A 16,997-nucleotide genomic window follows, 5' to 3' on the forward strand; every position below is an offset into this window, starting at 1 on the left:
TTTCATCTTCTCCAGAACGATAGTGCTGTACCACTTAAAACTCTGCATGAACAGTAGTTTCCATTTTGTCCCATATTTCTTAAAAGTTAATCTGAAAGATAGAGCACAGAGAAGCAGGCACTGGAAAAATTGAGACATACTATCCAAATAAGTGTTGCGTGACTGATATGTCATTGTCACAGAAAAGTCATACTTTAAATATACACAGATATATATACACCTGCATAACTGTCAACAGAAGCACAAGCCTGATAAGAAGCAGTCAATTGGTTGCACTTTGAAAAAAAATATAAAAATCGTTTTCTTTCCCTTTGGTGTCTTTTTTTTTTCTGAAATAACTTCATTAGAGCCATATGAGTATTCTTTTTCTCTTTTTAATAGTCTTGGACTAAGCAATGGAACACAACATATGTATTCAGAGCCCACCAAAAATCTGAATTCCTCTCTGAAGATGCCTATCTTTATCCATTCCCTGTATAGGAAGTGTGTGGTAGCTGTGCTGCTGATGTACATGCCTCTGCTAGGGGCCTGAAGCTGGGTGGAATGAATATGTATTCTGGCTCGCAGGCAGCATAAGCTGCTTTACCAGCACACCTGGTACTGTATCAGCACAGTATTGCTAATATCTGGTTTGCAGAAATGCTTTCCACAATAGAGCTTTTCCAGCCCAAAGCCCTCTCTCTCATTCTCTTTTCCCAGTGACATCAAATGAAGGCTGTATCTGTGTGGGAATAGCTGTATGTTCTAAAAGCAAAGCCCTCCTGCTGGACTGTTGATTTATGCTGGTTCCTTGAACAAAGCAAATATCCCAGGAAAGATTTGGTTTTGTGGATAGAATTGTACCAGTAATAATTTCCTCATAGTGTGGTTGTGTTAATTAAGACTCATACCTCTTTCCCTTGCTGATTGACACAGCTGAAGCGTGGGACATTTCTAGCATGAAACTGAGAGAGCAGCAGAACTTGCAGATGAGAGCTAAGTGAATGTCAGTGTTACAAGTGTTTCCTCTTCATAAGCAACCTGACTTCTGCTGTTGTGCTCTGGCTTTGCCACGTGTACCCACTGAGGTTTTCATTATTCTGGATTCTAAATGTATTATTGAAAACTACTCGCAGAATTGGAAATTTACAGAAAATGGGGCTGAAAAGGGAGCACCTTGTCTGTTATGCTGCCGCAAAGCAGTATTGCAGTAACTGTTCTTCCTCTCTTAAACGTCCTGACCCAGTGGTAGCACAACTTTTTGGTGCCCAGTTGTGTGCTGTGTTTTAAAAACCACTGTGGCTCGGTGGTGTTGGTACCAGTTCAAATTCCTGACCACTGAATTTGGCACAAGAACTAGGGGTTTGCTATCCCTGACCTCACCTGTTTTTAAAAACCTTCAGTGATGGAGACTGCAAATGCTCCAAATTCAGGCAATTATTCTTCTTCCTTTTCCTTCGTAAATCAGTCCTCCCAGACTTCTTTTTCTTCTCTATTTTTGGAGTTCATTATATTTTCCTCTAACTTCTTGGAACATGCTTGCCTGTTAGCCATAGAACATGGCTGAGCTTTATGTAGCATTTCCAAAAGCAGTCTCAGGTCCACTGATGGGAATTCATCATAAGAGCTCATCATTCCTCTCATAGTGCAGACTTACAACAACTGAGTTAAACCATTGCTACCTTTTTGGTATCTCTGTGAAACTGAGTGACTAAATTTGAGTTATTTTCCCTGCTGTGAATTAGCTTCATCTTATTTTCTCAGTTAGCTTAAGAAAAGATGGACTAAATTACCTGTCATCTCTGTTGAGCATATTCTTCATCTCATGCTGAAGTATTTGGCCATGTAACACTGCATAAATAGCTGATCGTCTTCCATCTTCTGCACTGTTAAAAGCATGAGGAAGACAAATGGAGGGAAAGGAAAATTTTACTTGCATAAGAGAAAATTGCTAGGTTCTAAGCAGTTAGTGCAATTTTCTTCTCATTTTTTAAAATGACTGTGTGACTTAAACTTCAAGTTAAACTTCTCTAAATAGATTACCTTTAACTTCTTTATGAAAATACACTTATGGGTTATGGGTAGTACAGCAACTATTTAATTCTTCTCAGCTATTGAATAAATACTATAAGATATGTGACTCCTTCCCCTATTGGAGTTATTTTAATGTGTGTGCCAAATTACTGCATTAATAAATTATGTTTATGTGTATGTATGTGGGTCAAGATCTTAAATAAACAAATGGTGAGAATAACATAGGACTGAAATAACTCAGCTGAGAAGAGATTAGTAACACTGCTGTTTATCCCCTTCATTATTACTCTGACTTAGATTTGGAGTATGAAGCAAGATACCTGTGTACATGATCTTCAGGCTCACAGCAAAGAGATTTATACTATCAAATGGAGCCCTACGGGACCAGGCACCAGCAACCCAAACTCCAACATCATGTTAGCAAGGTAAAAAACGTACCTCTTTCTCTTGCCTGCCAAGAAGGATCGTCTTTCTGACATGTAACCCTACTGTCATGTCACCATCAGTCTTCCTGAAGGCAATTCTACTAAAAAGTATCTGTAACTCAGAGGGATGGATACAAAGGGAAAGGATTCATATTTGAAAAAGGAAGGGGGGAAAAAGAAGGAAAATTGAGTCATGTGATATTTAACTTTTCAGCTGCCTTGGTTACAGGGTTGTAAATTTGACATTGCGCCTTCACATTCAGCATGGGGTTGTTATGAGTGAAAGTACTGAGGCAAATGGCACCTATTCAGCCAGCTGGAATGGTTTTTAACCAGGGTCAGGTTAAAAACTCTCCTGGGCAGATACAGACAGTTTTTGTAGCCTTCTTAGCTAACAGAGAAAAGCTTGGATAATCGTTAAAGATCCACTAGAAAATCTGTGCAAAATTATTCTTTGAGTTTAGGAAATATATTTGCTTATAGAATGGCAGTTGATGGTAGTACAGTGGGATTGTCAAATTAGTTCATGGGGTATGGAGTTTGGGGAGGAGTTGTGTCAAAACTGGTTTATTTATTTTACTCTTTAGTCTGGGAGTGGACGGTGAAAAACTTGACTTTCTTGGAGTTATTCTTTTAATATTATTTTTAATACCAATTATTTCCTTTGCCTTTCTCTAAGCCCGTGGTTTGGGATTTACATGGAGTGTAGCAAAAAGCAGCCTTGAAACAAAGCAAAAAGAACCACAGTTCTAGAGAATTACAGAATGTTAATTCATTAAACCGTGTGAATTCACATTAGGAATAAGACCTGTTTGGAACCCTTTATCCTATTAATGATAATATATATTCGACCTTCCTGAATAATAGCAGGTAGAATCTCAAAAGGAGGGAGCTTGGCCCTCTTAGGGCTATATACAGCACACATAGATAAGCCCGAAGGGTCTTCATACAAGAATTCAGTTCTATAGCTATAGTTCTTAACATAAAAAACATAAAGGCTGTGGTACATATTAGCTTTTCTGTTTGAAACATTGTCTTGCTTAGCCAAAAAAACTGTGGTATTCTTTTATAACGTTTACAGTATCACACTACAAATGGATTAACACCCAAATTATAACAATGCTTGTGTTTGAATGCTTGTTGCAGTGCTTCATTTGATTCCACTGTTCGGCTGTGGGACGTTGACCGAGGAGTCTGCATCCATACATTAACAAAACATCAAGAGCCCGTCTACAGTGTAGCTTTTAGTCCTGATGGAAAATATCTAGCCAGTGGGTCCTTTGACAAATGTGTCCATATATGGAATACTCAGGTACTGTTTTGTTCATGTGAAGCGCATGCTGGTTTAGGTGACACATTAATAGCAAAAGCTTAAATGGAAAATGTGTGTACTTCTGACCTGCCAGCCAAGGTCAACCTGATTGTGTTGGCTGATACAAATCCATAGCAATTGAGTCACTCAGGTGCAGTGAGGTGACTGTCCAGTACATTTCTGCTCAGTGTTCTGTGTATGCATGAAAAGGTATGTTGTTTTGGGTCATCAGCTTTGTGAAGCAGAGGTGTGGATTGGTTCTTAGCAATAGGGGATACTTTTATGTAGTTACAAGCTGAGTTTAGGTGTGAGTCTGATGCTCCTGGCTTAGACTTTCTGAAGAGGAAGTGATAGATACAAAGGGTGTACAAGCTGGGGACTGATGATATTCTGGAGAAAAGTGGGACATCATAATTCCACAGATGTAATTCTGGATACTGATGCCTCACAACCTGAAATAGCAACAAACTTTAGAGAAGACCTTACAGCCTAACTCCCCAGGCCTTTACTGTTACAGAGTTGACAAAAACACTCCTGCTGTTTCTGGAGGAGCCTGTTACTCTTCATTTTCAAAGACCAGTTTCCTAATTTCAGCACCTTATGGAGACAGCCATAGCTGGGTGATGGGAATAGCTCCCCCTCGCTATTGCTTTTTAACATAGTGCCACACGACAGAGAAAAAGAAGGGGAACTTCTGTATCAAATGTCTGCATGCTGTTTTGCGTTGTAGAGTGGAACTCTAGTACATAGCTACAGAGGCACCGGGGGCATCTTTGAAGTCTGCTGGAATGCTAGAGGAGACAAAGTGGGAGCAAGCGCATCAGACGGATCGGTAAGGATCTTTAAATATTGTAAAGGTTGAGTGGAGATTTCTTTTCTGGGGAGCACCAACAAAATACATGCATGCCGTGTCACCTCTTGTGGACAGAGCTAAAGGTGAAGGCAGCTCAAGACATAAGTAAGTAGCTCTGTGTAGTATATTGAAAATGCTCCTGCTTTGAAAGGTTTTGAATGCTAGAAGGTTATGTTTCTATTGGAAATGACGAATGATTATGGAATAGGTGAATATTGCTGAAAATGAGAATGACCTTTAAATGCATATTTAACAAGAACAACCGTAGCGTTGTTTCTGTCATTGTCAGTTTTTAATGAAGATCATACCACAGCAGTCAACTCTCTAACAAACGGTTTTCCTGGAGCTTTCCGAGTTTGATCCTACAGAAGTTTACCCTTGAATAAGAGAAGCTAAAGGAATGATTCCCAAAGATTTCATCACGTGGTAAAGGAGAAATATTGCCATGGAAATACTGATTATTCGTTACTGTTTTCACTGTTAATGTTACTTTTAAAAAATTGTAGTTGTATCATGATCAGCTTATGAAGGACACACATGGCTGGCTGGCATAACTACTTTGGAGCAGTATTTTTCAACTGGTATTAACAAGGGGCGCACCTAGAACGTGATTCAGTTGCTTGAGCTTAGTTGTGCCATCTGAGACGGTGCCATGCCTGGCTTCCAACAGCTGCTCCAAATGGTCACGTGTCCACTGTCATGCCTGCCAAGCCTGCATTTATTTTGGACCTATCTCAGAAGTGGAATTGTATTTAGGTAACTGAATAGTATCATACCATAGTGTTATCTGGGATGTGCCACCAAAATGTTTGTAACCCAAGGGAAGCCCTGTTAAATGTGTATGTTTCATTTGGGTTTTCTCCCATGTCGTTTTGTTCCTTTATTTGTGTGCATGCAAACCAGTCCTTGAGACAGGCTGTTTCGAAGCTGGGGAGTGTGATGTTCAGCTGGATGATCAGCCTGTGTAGGGGGACTGCCACATCACCTTCAGAAATGGTTCTTAATGCTGGGTCTTTTCCCTGCAGGTTTGTGTTCTAGATCTGCGGAAGTAGAAGTGAAATGTTTTAGAAGAAATTTCAAATGGACCAGCAGTGAATGTGTGGGGAGAAGCACTCTTCAAAACTATTCTTAACAGCTCCAGAACTGTACGAACTTGAACAAAGTTAGAGTGTACCATGAAACCAACTCTCCCTGGCCGCAGGTGACTAGTATTTTGTCCGTAACCTTCATCAAGGAGTTAAAACGCAGTCACTTCAGAGGGGGAGGGAATGGTTTCCACCTGGAACATTCAGCCTTGGAAGCATGAAGCCACCAGCTAGGCATTGCACTGTTTGGTTTGCATCTGAGAACTTGCTCTGATGGCTGGGAATAAAAAAAGCTGTGCCAAAAAAAATTAATAATTAAAAAAAAAAAAAAAAGAAAAGAAAAAAAAGAAAAATGCTGTGATAAACCAAAAGGGAAAAAAAATCCTCCTCCATGCGGTGTTGTATTTTTTCCTTCCAATTTGGACACTACAGTTGCTCTCCCAAAGGACGTTCAAAGACCAGTTTGTACTGATGAAATGCTCAACTTTGTAATCACAACACTTTCTATTTTCTAGACTACTTTTTTTGTTCCGTGGTTTTTCTATCAGCTGGAATATTACAGCCTGGAAGATCCCAGGCTTAGGACGAAACTTTTGTTTTCCTTTTATTTCTCCCTTCCACTCCCAACTTCTCCTTCCTTTTTGTTTTCTCCTCTTTCTTCTTGCCCTTTTTTTATTTTTTTTCTTTTTTCCCTGTATGCCCATAGTAGATGCAACCAGGTGGACGTGACAATGAAAATTTTTGACAGACTGCTTCTCCTCTCTTCTATCTCTTCCTTTTCCTTTCTTTTTCTCCATTTAAAAGAAAAAAAAAATCCTCCATGCTTCAGATCTTAACGTCTCAAGGGCACTTTCAGCAAATTGTGTAATAAGTGCTTTATATAAGAATGCAGTGCTGGGGAAGATTTTTACAGGAGAAAGATGACTTTTAACAGAAAGAACCCAGTGTATTTTTGGAAAAAAAATATTTTTTATGTTAAACTGTTTTAAAAGCCTAAAATTACCACAAAATGTAGACCAGTTGTGTAATTCAAGCAAAAAGAATGACACAGAGTCCAGGTAACATGAAAGGTGCAGTATCCTTTTTCTCCTCTTTCTCAGAAAGTGCTGTAAAAAAAATGTCATTTGATACAATAAATACCAGTCCTTTACTAAGGGCCCTCTTCCAGCATCCAGCCATTCATATAGTCTCATTTCATTTTTTATGACTGTTTGATGAGGTACACTTATTCAAAGAGATTCATAAGTTTGAGACTATAAATACAGCATTCATTTTCTTCTCTAGTCTATATTTTTGTTTGTTTTCGGTAGCCAGGAGAAAATGCTTGTGTATCTTCTTCCCTCTAGAGATAGTTCAAATTTCGACAGAACATGGATTTGGCTGCCTATGGCCTTACTGAGCAGTGCTGCCTTCCACTATTCATTCCACTCAGCTGTTTCTATTCCAGTAAGTCAGTGAGGTTTTACCACTGACTTGATGAGACCAGGTGAACTGAAATATATTGACTGCATCTGTCACTGTTGAAGAATGGGCTCTTGCCAGGCTCCTGTCCATCCATGGACCACAAACACCAGGAAGCAGACTCTTCCATTGCCTCTGGTGGTATGTGGTGCTGCTGTCACCCTCAGCCGTGCACGTGCTGCATCCTGCTAGGAAAGCTCTGGGACTGCACTTGGAGGCTCGCTGTCTGCCCAGGCAGGTTTAGCCTTGAGTCCTCAGTGTGGTACTCAGAAGACAACTTTGAATACTTCATTAGGTGACATCATCATAAAAGATATATAAATTGTATCTCAACATACATACCACTATAAAGTTAAGGTGGGTGAAATGATCAGAATGACAATGGAGAGTTCCAAAGCACCGCCTATCCACTTTGGACTAGATTTCTTTACTGTAACCCTGACACCTGCACAGATGCCAACTGAAGACTACATTACTCTAAGAGGAAATGATGGATGCAAAGAAGGACACATAGGCAGAGTTTACTGAAAGTTCTGTAGCTATAAGGCAACTTTGGGGTGGTGGCAGATGTTACTTAGATCCTCAGAACTGGCTGAGTCAAACAGGTGTCCTCTCTAGCCCACAGACTAGGCTAGGATCTGTAGGAGAGAGATTAACATATGTAGTACCTTCTTGCCCAAAGTCGATGTAACACGGCATCTCCCCTTGGATTTGATCACAGCCGTTGAAGTGGTGATTTCATCTGAGCAAATTCAGAGCCCTGGGGCTGAAGTGGTGGTGTAAGACCTGATGAGCACCACAGCATCATCGTGGAATCTGTACACCACTTTTTATCCTGAGTTTTCTTCTCTTTATGCTTGCATCTGTACAGGATCTTAGTCCTTCCAGTGGAACTGGTCACTGCCAGCTTCAGCAATGTTTCTTAAAAATACACCTTTGGAAAGGAGAAAAGAACAGAAAGAAATAACTGCTAAAAATGTTTCTCAATCCTGAGGCGAAAGCAGTTATGTGGAATTTTGGTTATTAATGTCAGGCTTGCTTGTAATTTATCTCAAATAATTGGATGCTAGAAGGTGTCAAGGATTATTTTTGGTGTTAAATGCATTTATGTGTTGGTTTTAATTTTCTGCTCCACAGGCATGGGCTGTAGATCATCATGTGGCAGTTTTGCACTGTTTTATAATAACCACATGTACCTATGAATTTAAAATCATTACTCTTTTTTAAAAAAAGACTACTTGCTCAAAGAGAGGCTTGAATTTGAATACAAGGGCATAATGTGATTTTATAAAGCACGGTTGGGTCAATGATTTGATTACAGTCATTGCATGTACACGGTTAACTAACTTCCTAAGCTGCTTTTTGGTAGCATTTTTGAGAATAACAGGCAGAAATTGCAGTTCTGTGGGCAGCAGAGGGGCAGAGGGCAGCACTGATGGGGCTCTGGCCTTGCCTCTGTCCCCTGAGTGACACCAGAATAGGCAAGACCTCAGGATTTGAAGAGATGAGTTTTCTCAATCTGAGTCCAGCAACGCTGTATGACTGACTGGCTACATAGCCTGTGTTTCCCAGGCTGTGCTTTTTCCTGGGATAGCCACTATAGATGACAGTGCAGTGTCCGTCCCACCTCTTGCTTTTTTCTTTTTCTGTTTTTTTAATTTGTGAGAACACCACTTTTCCTCTGCCTGCCTACATGGAGGTAAGAAGCCAAGAGAAAAAATTTGAATATCAGTTGGTTTGCAAAGCCCATGTATGAGAGAGGCTGCTGCTATAAGTTTTCTATACGGACCATCAGATGTAAAAGCAGCACATTTGAGGAGCTGAAAAAATTCACCTTCCTTCCCCTCCCCAGACCCAAAAGATTGGAAAATCCTCAAAGGTTCTGTAGTAGATCATTGTCAGCTATTAAGGGAGACAGAAGGTGTAGTTGCAAAGGTTAATCCTAGCCTAAGGAGATGGTTTCTTTAGGACATAGGACTTGTGGAGAGAGAGGCTTTTCCAGCCGGTAGTTCATCTCAGCCTAGACCTGCAGAACTGTGCTCGTAGGAGCTCTTGCTTTACTCGACCACAGCTCTCGCTTTTCTCGACCACAGCAGAGCAGCAGCATTCTCCAGCCAGCAGAGCCTTCCTGCAGCTCCCCTAAAACAGAACTGCACGAAGCAACAGGCTGGGGGAGTTCGTTTTTTTCATAAAATTTCTTTTTATAATTTTGTTTATAGTTCTTTGTAACAGAAGAGAAATGGAAAAACCTAAGTGACCACACAGGATTGTGAAACCATCCAGGGACTTGCTGGATTTTTATCATTGCTGGCTGTCTGGAACTGGCCTGGAATTGAAAAAAAAAACCAGTTTCTGAAAAACCACTCCACTCTGTGGGTTAGAAGGATACTGAATCTTTTATGTAGAAAACACTGGGTCCCTTATGGGGCAATAAAGGGCCTGACTTACAGGGTTATACACACATTAACCCCATGCTACATCTTAGAAATTTCCTTTCAATTTGTTTTTAAAAAAAATAAAAAAATAGCTAATTTTAGAGCCAAGTGAAGTGCACTTTGTCAAATGTAAGGGTCTGCTTTGTTTTTGGGTTTCTTTTTCTTTTTCCCTTTTTAATTTTTCCTCCGTTTTTTTCCTCTTACTGCCTTTTTAAAATATGTGGTTCTTTGTCAATTGCAGAAATGTTCTTTCAGCCACTCACTGAAATTCTGAATTCTGGCTTCTGCAGTTTTTATTGTCTGTGTCAGACTTGCAGCCAGACTTGGTTCTCATTTCAGCGTTTCCCAGGTTCTGTTGAAACAACATCAACCCTTATTTTGTTTTTCCCCCACCCACACTTTCTTCAAATTCACCTTGTGTATTGTAGCTCATTTGTTTTAAGGAGAGAATCAACAGATCATATTCAGTGTCTTGAATAAATTGCTATATTTTGATATTAGAGAATTCTGTGCGTGTTGTTTCTTATTCTTTTCTGGCTATTTCGCATCCTATACTTCAGAGCTGGGTTTGGGTGACTTAAGTTGTGATGTGGTGTTGTGATCTAAAGGGTTACCTGACCTGTGGGTGTATAAAAATCACAGCTGTGCATACATAGCTTTTGTAATACACAGGGCATGGAGACTTCAGCCTCTAATTTTCTTTAAAACTCACGATTAGCAAGTACAGCTATATATATATCAAGCTATTACAAAGTATTATCTGCAAGCATTGGTATAGCAACAATCAATGATACAGCAGCAATTAACTGATAGCAACACTCAGTTATAGCAGCACCCAATAGTAGCAGCAATAAAGTGTATATATGTGTGTATATAATATTTTATCTATAAAGTTATCACTAGTGAAGGAAACTTATCGATAATATAACAGCAGATACAGTTATGACAGGTTACTTACATGTATAGATGTGACCCCAAGCTTATTAAATCTCAGAAGGGGCACAGCCATCCCAGAGGTGGGAGGACAAACCAGACCAGCCCTGGACATGGGCTTAGTGGGGGAACAACAGAACAACAGGCAGAGTCTCCCTGCAAAGATGATCCATGTCACAGAGTTTAGAGTCAGCAAGGTGTCCCCAACAAGGGTCCAAGGTCTTGTAGAACAAGCTCACACAGACCTGTTCAGGAAAGGAGCAAGTATGTGCAGTGCGGGAAGAGAGGAGCTGATTTGGATAGAAAGTAATTTCTAAATCATAGAGATAGATATAAGAGGGTGTAGGACACTACCACTTCAAGCAGCCAACAGAAGCAGTTAATTCTGGTTTCCACCTGGGACAGCCAACAGATTATGATTTCTGTTCCATTTTGGAACTTTTCCTGTTCTTGCCGTTAAAAAGCCAATGGCAGTTACCAATACTAATGCTTTCTCGTTATGTTTTCCCTTTTTCCAGACCATTTTTCAGCTTATCAGATGATGTTACCATTACAGTATCTTAGTTTTGTACTTTCCGAGGGTGTCTCAGGACGCCTTTGGTTTCTAGGTGTCCAGCTGCACTTCAGAGATGCTGGCTGTGCTGCTCAAGGATGCTTCTGGTCACAGCTCCCAGGCTGGCATGCAGTTTCTCTCTCAGAATTTCAGCAGACTTCTCCTATTGAGTATTTTTTTCCCTTTTAACCAGGTCATCTTTGTGGCTGCTCACATCATGTGTTTATTGAAAATCTATGAAGCTGCTAAGGAGCCAATTTGAGTAAGATTGGGTTAAAAAGTTTCCTTAAAAAAAGTTACCTGAAAAGGAAGTGTCTTCATATAAAATAAATCGGACTGTAGTTCTGATCAAGGCAAATTTTTAATTTTTCTTTAAGATAGCAAGGCTAAAATTCAACTTAGCTTGATCAGTTGGAGGGTTTTGAAGAACTCCGGAGTATTCCAACTCATGCGAAGATGTCACAGTTGTACCCTCCCATGGGCTCCTCTGCTTGGGGCTCAAGGCACTGACACCTCAAAGGATACAGGGGGAGGGGGTTGTTTAGCTTTAACAGACTGGATGCTGTGTAGTTTTTAGTTGGGTTTTATTCGACAAAATGGCATCCGTGGTACTTAATGGGGGATTCAATATGAAATGGGATTTTTACTTTGTGACCATGTAACAGGTTGAACCTAAGCTAAGGCTGGGAGATTGTCAAAAGCCTTCAAAAGGAATTAGCACTCAGAAGAAACAGTCCTGTGTGTCACATCATCTAGTTTTTAGGTGTTTAAAGATCTAGAGCATTAAGTTAAGATTAATATATAACATTTGGGAAGACACAGGTGCTAGACAAACTGGCGTGCTGATGATGAGTACCTTACCACATCATCAAATACTCAAAAAAGAGAAAGTAGTGCCCTTTCATGACATTTGTGTCAGTTCATGTTCTGAAATCTGCACAGCATTGATGTACCATTAGGACAAATATGTTTGTTCAGCTCTCACAAGACCACCAACAGTCTTCATAACAGCTACTCAAAATAAAGAACATGAGAGGTAAGACAGCAGCCAGAGGAGGGCTGAAGCTTGATAGGTAGTGCTGTGTAAAAGCTCTCACTTTACCTGCTTCTTAAATGCTATACGATGATCCTGTTTTTAGTCATGTCATTTGCAGGAGTGTTTCGAGAAAATATGTCACTGTCAAACTAAAATTGTAGTTTAGTTTTCCTTTATTTATCCTATATATATTTACTTAGCCTAAAAATTATGTGACAACTAACACTGGAAGCATTAAGCAGTCCTAAACACTTGCTTCTCGGTTCTGTCAATTAAAGGGTACTTTTTAGAACTATTCTGGGAAGATGTAATATCAGCATCTCATTCAAAACCACTCATTTTCCTGCCATCTTTCTATGTATCATTTCCAGTCAAGGGTGAGATCAGCTTTGTCCTTTAAGAGCACATGCAATTTTATATCTAAGCTCTGTGGTATAAAAAGTAATTTTTAAAGCTTTGAAGTCTCTTAAGTGAAGAAATTACTCACTTGGCAAGAAATTTATCATTCTTGCTGACTCCTTTCCCAATAGGAAGGAAGATCTTTGTTTCCTTAGAGATAGTTTTTTTCCATTTCCTTTTGAATATATTCACAAAGCCAAAAGAATACAAAACCTAATAACTGCAGGAAAGCAGCTATATCCTCTTTTATGGCTGCAAGATCTAACATCTTCTACCTTCACAGAAGCAGCCTTGGCTTCACTGTGTAATTAATTAGTATCTATCTCAATACAAAAGATCAAAAAAATATTCTTCTCATGACTTTCCAAATCCTTCCCATTAAATACTGGGACAATGTTTGGCACCCTCGTTCTTCACTACAGTAACTCACCACACTCAGAAGTGCACAGCAAACAAAAATGGATTTAGTTGGGAAGCACTGCGGTTCCAAAACTGAGAATTATCTCTCCAGGCTTCTGAAAATTCGTGGTGTCAAGTGAACATTGCATCTCTACATGCTGTGTTGCAGTTCCTGAAAAATTCTGAATATTTTCTTTAAGGGAAAAACAGAAAGGTCTTAAGGTCTTAGAAGGGTTTTTGAGATTTCCTGCACCCTTACAGCCACGGTGTCCTGCCAACTGGACTGAAAATGCAGAGTACTGTCAGCGAGGGCACTGTGGGAAGATGACTGAGGGAAAAAGGTAACAGTATGGAAGCTATAGGGAAAAATACAGTTGCTACTTCCTGGGTGGAATGCAGTCAGCATACCCTGACCTCCCACACACAATACAATCTAAGGGAGACTAAACAAATGGAGAGTGGAGTGCATACACCACAGTCAGGCTCTCTCAAAACCCTTGCAGAGGAGGGAAGTCAATGGTACTTCCTTGCTGATAAGCCACACAGCAGCTGAAAAACAAAGGAGATAAAGGAAGATGTCCTTGAATTAGCAGTTGTGGCAAAATCACTTTCCATGCTCTGACACATGTACCTGTCACAAGGTTATCTCAGGTACTATACTGAAATACTTACCTCCAAGGTACGACCACCCCCCCAGTGAGTAATATGTGTGACTAAAGTCACTCAAACACCACCTAAACATAAAAGAATAGTATAAAAGTAAGTTACGAATGGGGAGAACTCAGGGAAGACTCCAGAGTAAATTCTGGGATCAGTCGACAGGCTGAACTTCTCCCCCTCCGATGCCTATTGGGCAAGAACTGTGCTCTATGCACGCTGGATGATCATCTCAGAGTAACTTTTGTTAGGAATTAGAGCTTGTTAGTGTACTGCTTTGAATTACTATATTGCTTTGATATGTTTTTGCAGTAAAATGCTATCACAGGCAGTCCTCAAATCTTAACCTGTCACAATTTTATTAATAAACCATAACCCGTTCATGTGAGCCCTTCAAGGGCATTGACAGACTAATTAAACATTAAAAGTTTGAGATAATCTCCCCTTTTCACATGACAGGCACGTAGGGTGAATGGAAACCTAGACTCCCAAGAAGAAGAGATCTGATGGGAAAAGTCCTCAGTGTGGTGTTGCCATCTTTAAAGCCCTGGACAACGGTTGCTTGTCAGCTTCTTTCCCAGAGGCTAGTTTGGGGAGAATCATGAGAAATTCGTGCGCAATGAAATGACCATGTCTAATCATCCACCCACTCACCTTCTTCTACAGAGGATGACACAGGCAGAGAGCCTGTAGTTCAGTCAGCCCACAGAGACTCCCTTTATTTTTTTTGTATCCCTATTAAAGGTCCAGGTCTCATGACCTGATCAAGGAATACATATCAAAGCAATTTAAAAAATATATAACCCCATCTGCCAATTTTTAGAATGGCATTCTCAATGGATTTTTTTCAAAGATGGACTTAGTCTTTGGACTTGCTTTTCCCTAGCAAATATTCTACAGTAGCCTCTTGGAGGCCCATGTAATAAATTATTGCTTGAGTCAGTTGAAATAAACCAAAACCAACCAAACACCCCACTGTCACTGGAAATTGGCCCTGAAAAAAAAATTCTAAGGCTGCAAAGCAATGGCAATTTAATGAGAAAATACTGATGGAATTTTTGATAGTGTTTTTGGAGCAGCAGTGAACTGAATGTTAAAATTCTATTTTATGAAAATCTAGGTTTTCATAAACAGCATATTTGTTCATCATTTCAAGTAGTATCTTCTGGGGTGCTTGTTGTTGGTTTTTAATAAAAGGCAATAACATTTGGAGAAGAAAAACCAAAAAAATGTTCTAAACCAAAACCAATTAATTTATAGTTTACCCATCATCAGAAACTATGTTTCTGTGCTTCTAAAACCTAAGGATTACTTGTATGCATGTGTGTGTGTATGTGTTGCAATGTATGTGTGCACTGACATATGAGTTTTTGTGTAACTGAATATTTATCAGTTTGTTTCACAAGTGTCTGAGAAGAAAGGCAAGAGGTCACCTCACAGTTTCACAGGTATGACCAGACTCTCATCTGGAATAAAATGAATCCACGAAGTGGGTATCTACAGTGTGATATATTCGTGAAATAAATTAAAACAATACATGCCATTTTTGTGTCCCAGTAATGTACCAATAAAACTAATACTTGAAGATGGTGCCATGAAAAAAAACCCAAAACCACATTCCTCTAGAAGAGAGGAATAATTCTCCCTGTGGAGCCTTGTGACTGCCTTTGTGTCTTCAGCTTACCTGCTCACGCCTTTCACAGGTTTCCAGCTATTCAAGATCAGCCTTCTTTCCAGTGAAGTCATGGAGCTCACTAGCATCAGAGCCCAGCAAACCTGGCAAAAGGGCCTCTATTACACTTAAAGATATTTATTGAAAAGTCTTTTGTCTTTAGCAAAAAGTATTTTGCTAATGTAGATGTGATTTTTTTTTCATTTTACGTTAAACATTATATTAAAGGAATCTGGGTATACCAGCTTTCAGACTGTAAAATCCCTGGGAACTAAGGAAAAAGCTGCCTTATCTAGCCTCCACTGCATTGTTCTGGGTGTAATTGCATTCCTAGGGGATGGCTGACTGCCTGACATGGGGCTTTAGCAGAGCTGAGTTGTTACACAGGGTACTTACTGTGGCTGCGGGAATGCTTCTGATCCTTGGCAAGTCATCTGGTGCCTTGAGGAAAGGGCTGGTGAGAAGAATACTGTGCTCCTTGTCACATGGTGGCGCATGACCAGGAGGAGGATGTTTCATTGCCACATAAAAGGTGGTGCTCAGCCTAAGGAGGGAGTTGCGTTTTTGCTTTTTTTCCCCCCCTCTTTTCCTCCAGGAAATTCAAGATCTGCTGTAGCAGGCAAACCAGGAGCAGATGTTATCACGTGGCTACAGCATCAATGAATGGCTACCAGTGTTTTTATGCTTCCTGAGCCTTGGTGCCCCTGAGGGGTGAGGGTGCTGCCAGGACAACCCCACCATCACAGCTTGATCCTTACATCGCACAAAACTAGCCCCACTGCTTTGTTTTAAAACCTGTGCCTTTAAAAAGTACCTGTTTCAAGAAGCATGATAAAAGAGGTGGTGTTTGGTTCTACATATTTTCAAGACTTTTCTGGAGGCTCACAGATGCAGGAGTAGGTGGGTACCTCTGTGGAGGCAGCTGGAGGATAAGGATCCAAGGCCTCCAGTTACCCTCTGAGTCCCTCTCAGCTATGCAGTGTGAAAGTGTTCAGAGGGAGGCAGAGGAAAGCTGGTGAAAAACTAGGGTAGGACAAGGCTTCATGGACAAAGGTTGTCTTTATTAACAGACTTGTCATTCCCCCACTCACCAGAGGAGCATATCTCAATCCACCTCTTAAGACCTGGTGTCCTACCGACAGAAGTAGGGCAAGAGGCTGCCTGAACTTCATCCCAAGACAACACCAGGGCACGGAGAGACCCCCAGTGCCCTCTGTACTGCCACACACAACAGGACAGAGCCCAGGACAGTATGTGTTGCCACCTTGCCAGCTTCCTCAGCTCTAGGCGCTGGCTTTGCAAAGTAACAAAGTCCCCTATGGAGAAGCCTGAAAGATTAAAAAGTTTCTTGCCACCCCAAAATGTGATGAGCCCCAGCAACCAAGAGACGCAGGAGCAGCAGAAAGTCTTCCCATCACTGTCATCACTGGATAGTTTCCCTGATAGGTGCGTGCTCAAATTTTCTCAGCCTTTTGAAAATTTTACCTACAAAACCCATAGTGAGTTTAGCCCTCTGAATGCTTAAGAGTTTGCTTAGAGAGCTGCAGTGGGAGAGTCAAATTTCCATACAGCTCCTTAGGGCATACCCTAAGGAACATAAATCAGGAAAATAGATTCATCCCTGGATTCCTGGACCTGACTGTGCTCCCTATTTTACTTTCAATAAGCCTTGCACCTCCTTCAGCTGCCAGTTTCAATGTCCACACATATGCATGTCTGTCCCTTAAAGAATGAATGATCCAGACATCATCTGCCCCGTCTTAT

General features: G+C 40.5%; 1 protein-coding gene across 5 annotated transcripts in view; it reads left to right on the forward strand.

Annotated features, from left to right (window-relative positions):
• TBL1X (transducin beta like 1X-linked) overlaps positions 1–10,083 on the forward strand; it is a 198,166-nt gene extending 188,083 nt beyond the window's left edge. For all 5 annotated transcript variants that reach the window (XM_017812276.1, XM_017812274.1, XM_017812275.1 and 2 more), the window contains 4 exons: positions 2,311–2,438; positions 3,585–3,750; positions 4,481–4,582; positions 5,629–10,083. In XM_017812276.1, coding sequence (XP_017667765.1) covers positions 2,311–2,438; positions 3,585–3,750; positions 4,481–4,582; positions 5,629–5,655 — 423 coding nt within the window. In that variant the 3' untranslated portion in view covers positions 5,656–10,083. The remainder of the gene's footprint in view (positions 1–2,310; positions 2,439–3,584; positions 3,751–4,480; positions 4,583–5,628) is intronic.
• The last annotated feature ends 6,914 nt before the right edge of the window (positions 10,084–16,997 follow it).

This window comes from Lepidothrix coronata, unplaced genomic scaffold (assembly GCF_001604755.1).
Source record: "Lepidothrix coronata isolate B3197 unplaced genomic scaffold, Lepidothrix_coronata-1.0 Scaffold35, whole genome shotgun sequence".
Taxonomy (NCBI): Eukaryota; Metazoa; Chordata; class Aves; order Passeriformes; family Pipridae; genus Lepidothrix; species Lepidothrix coronata.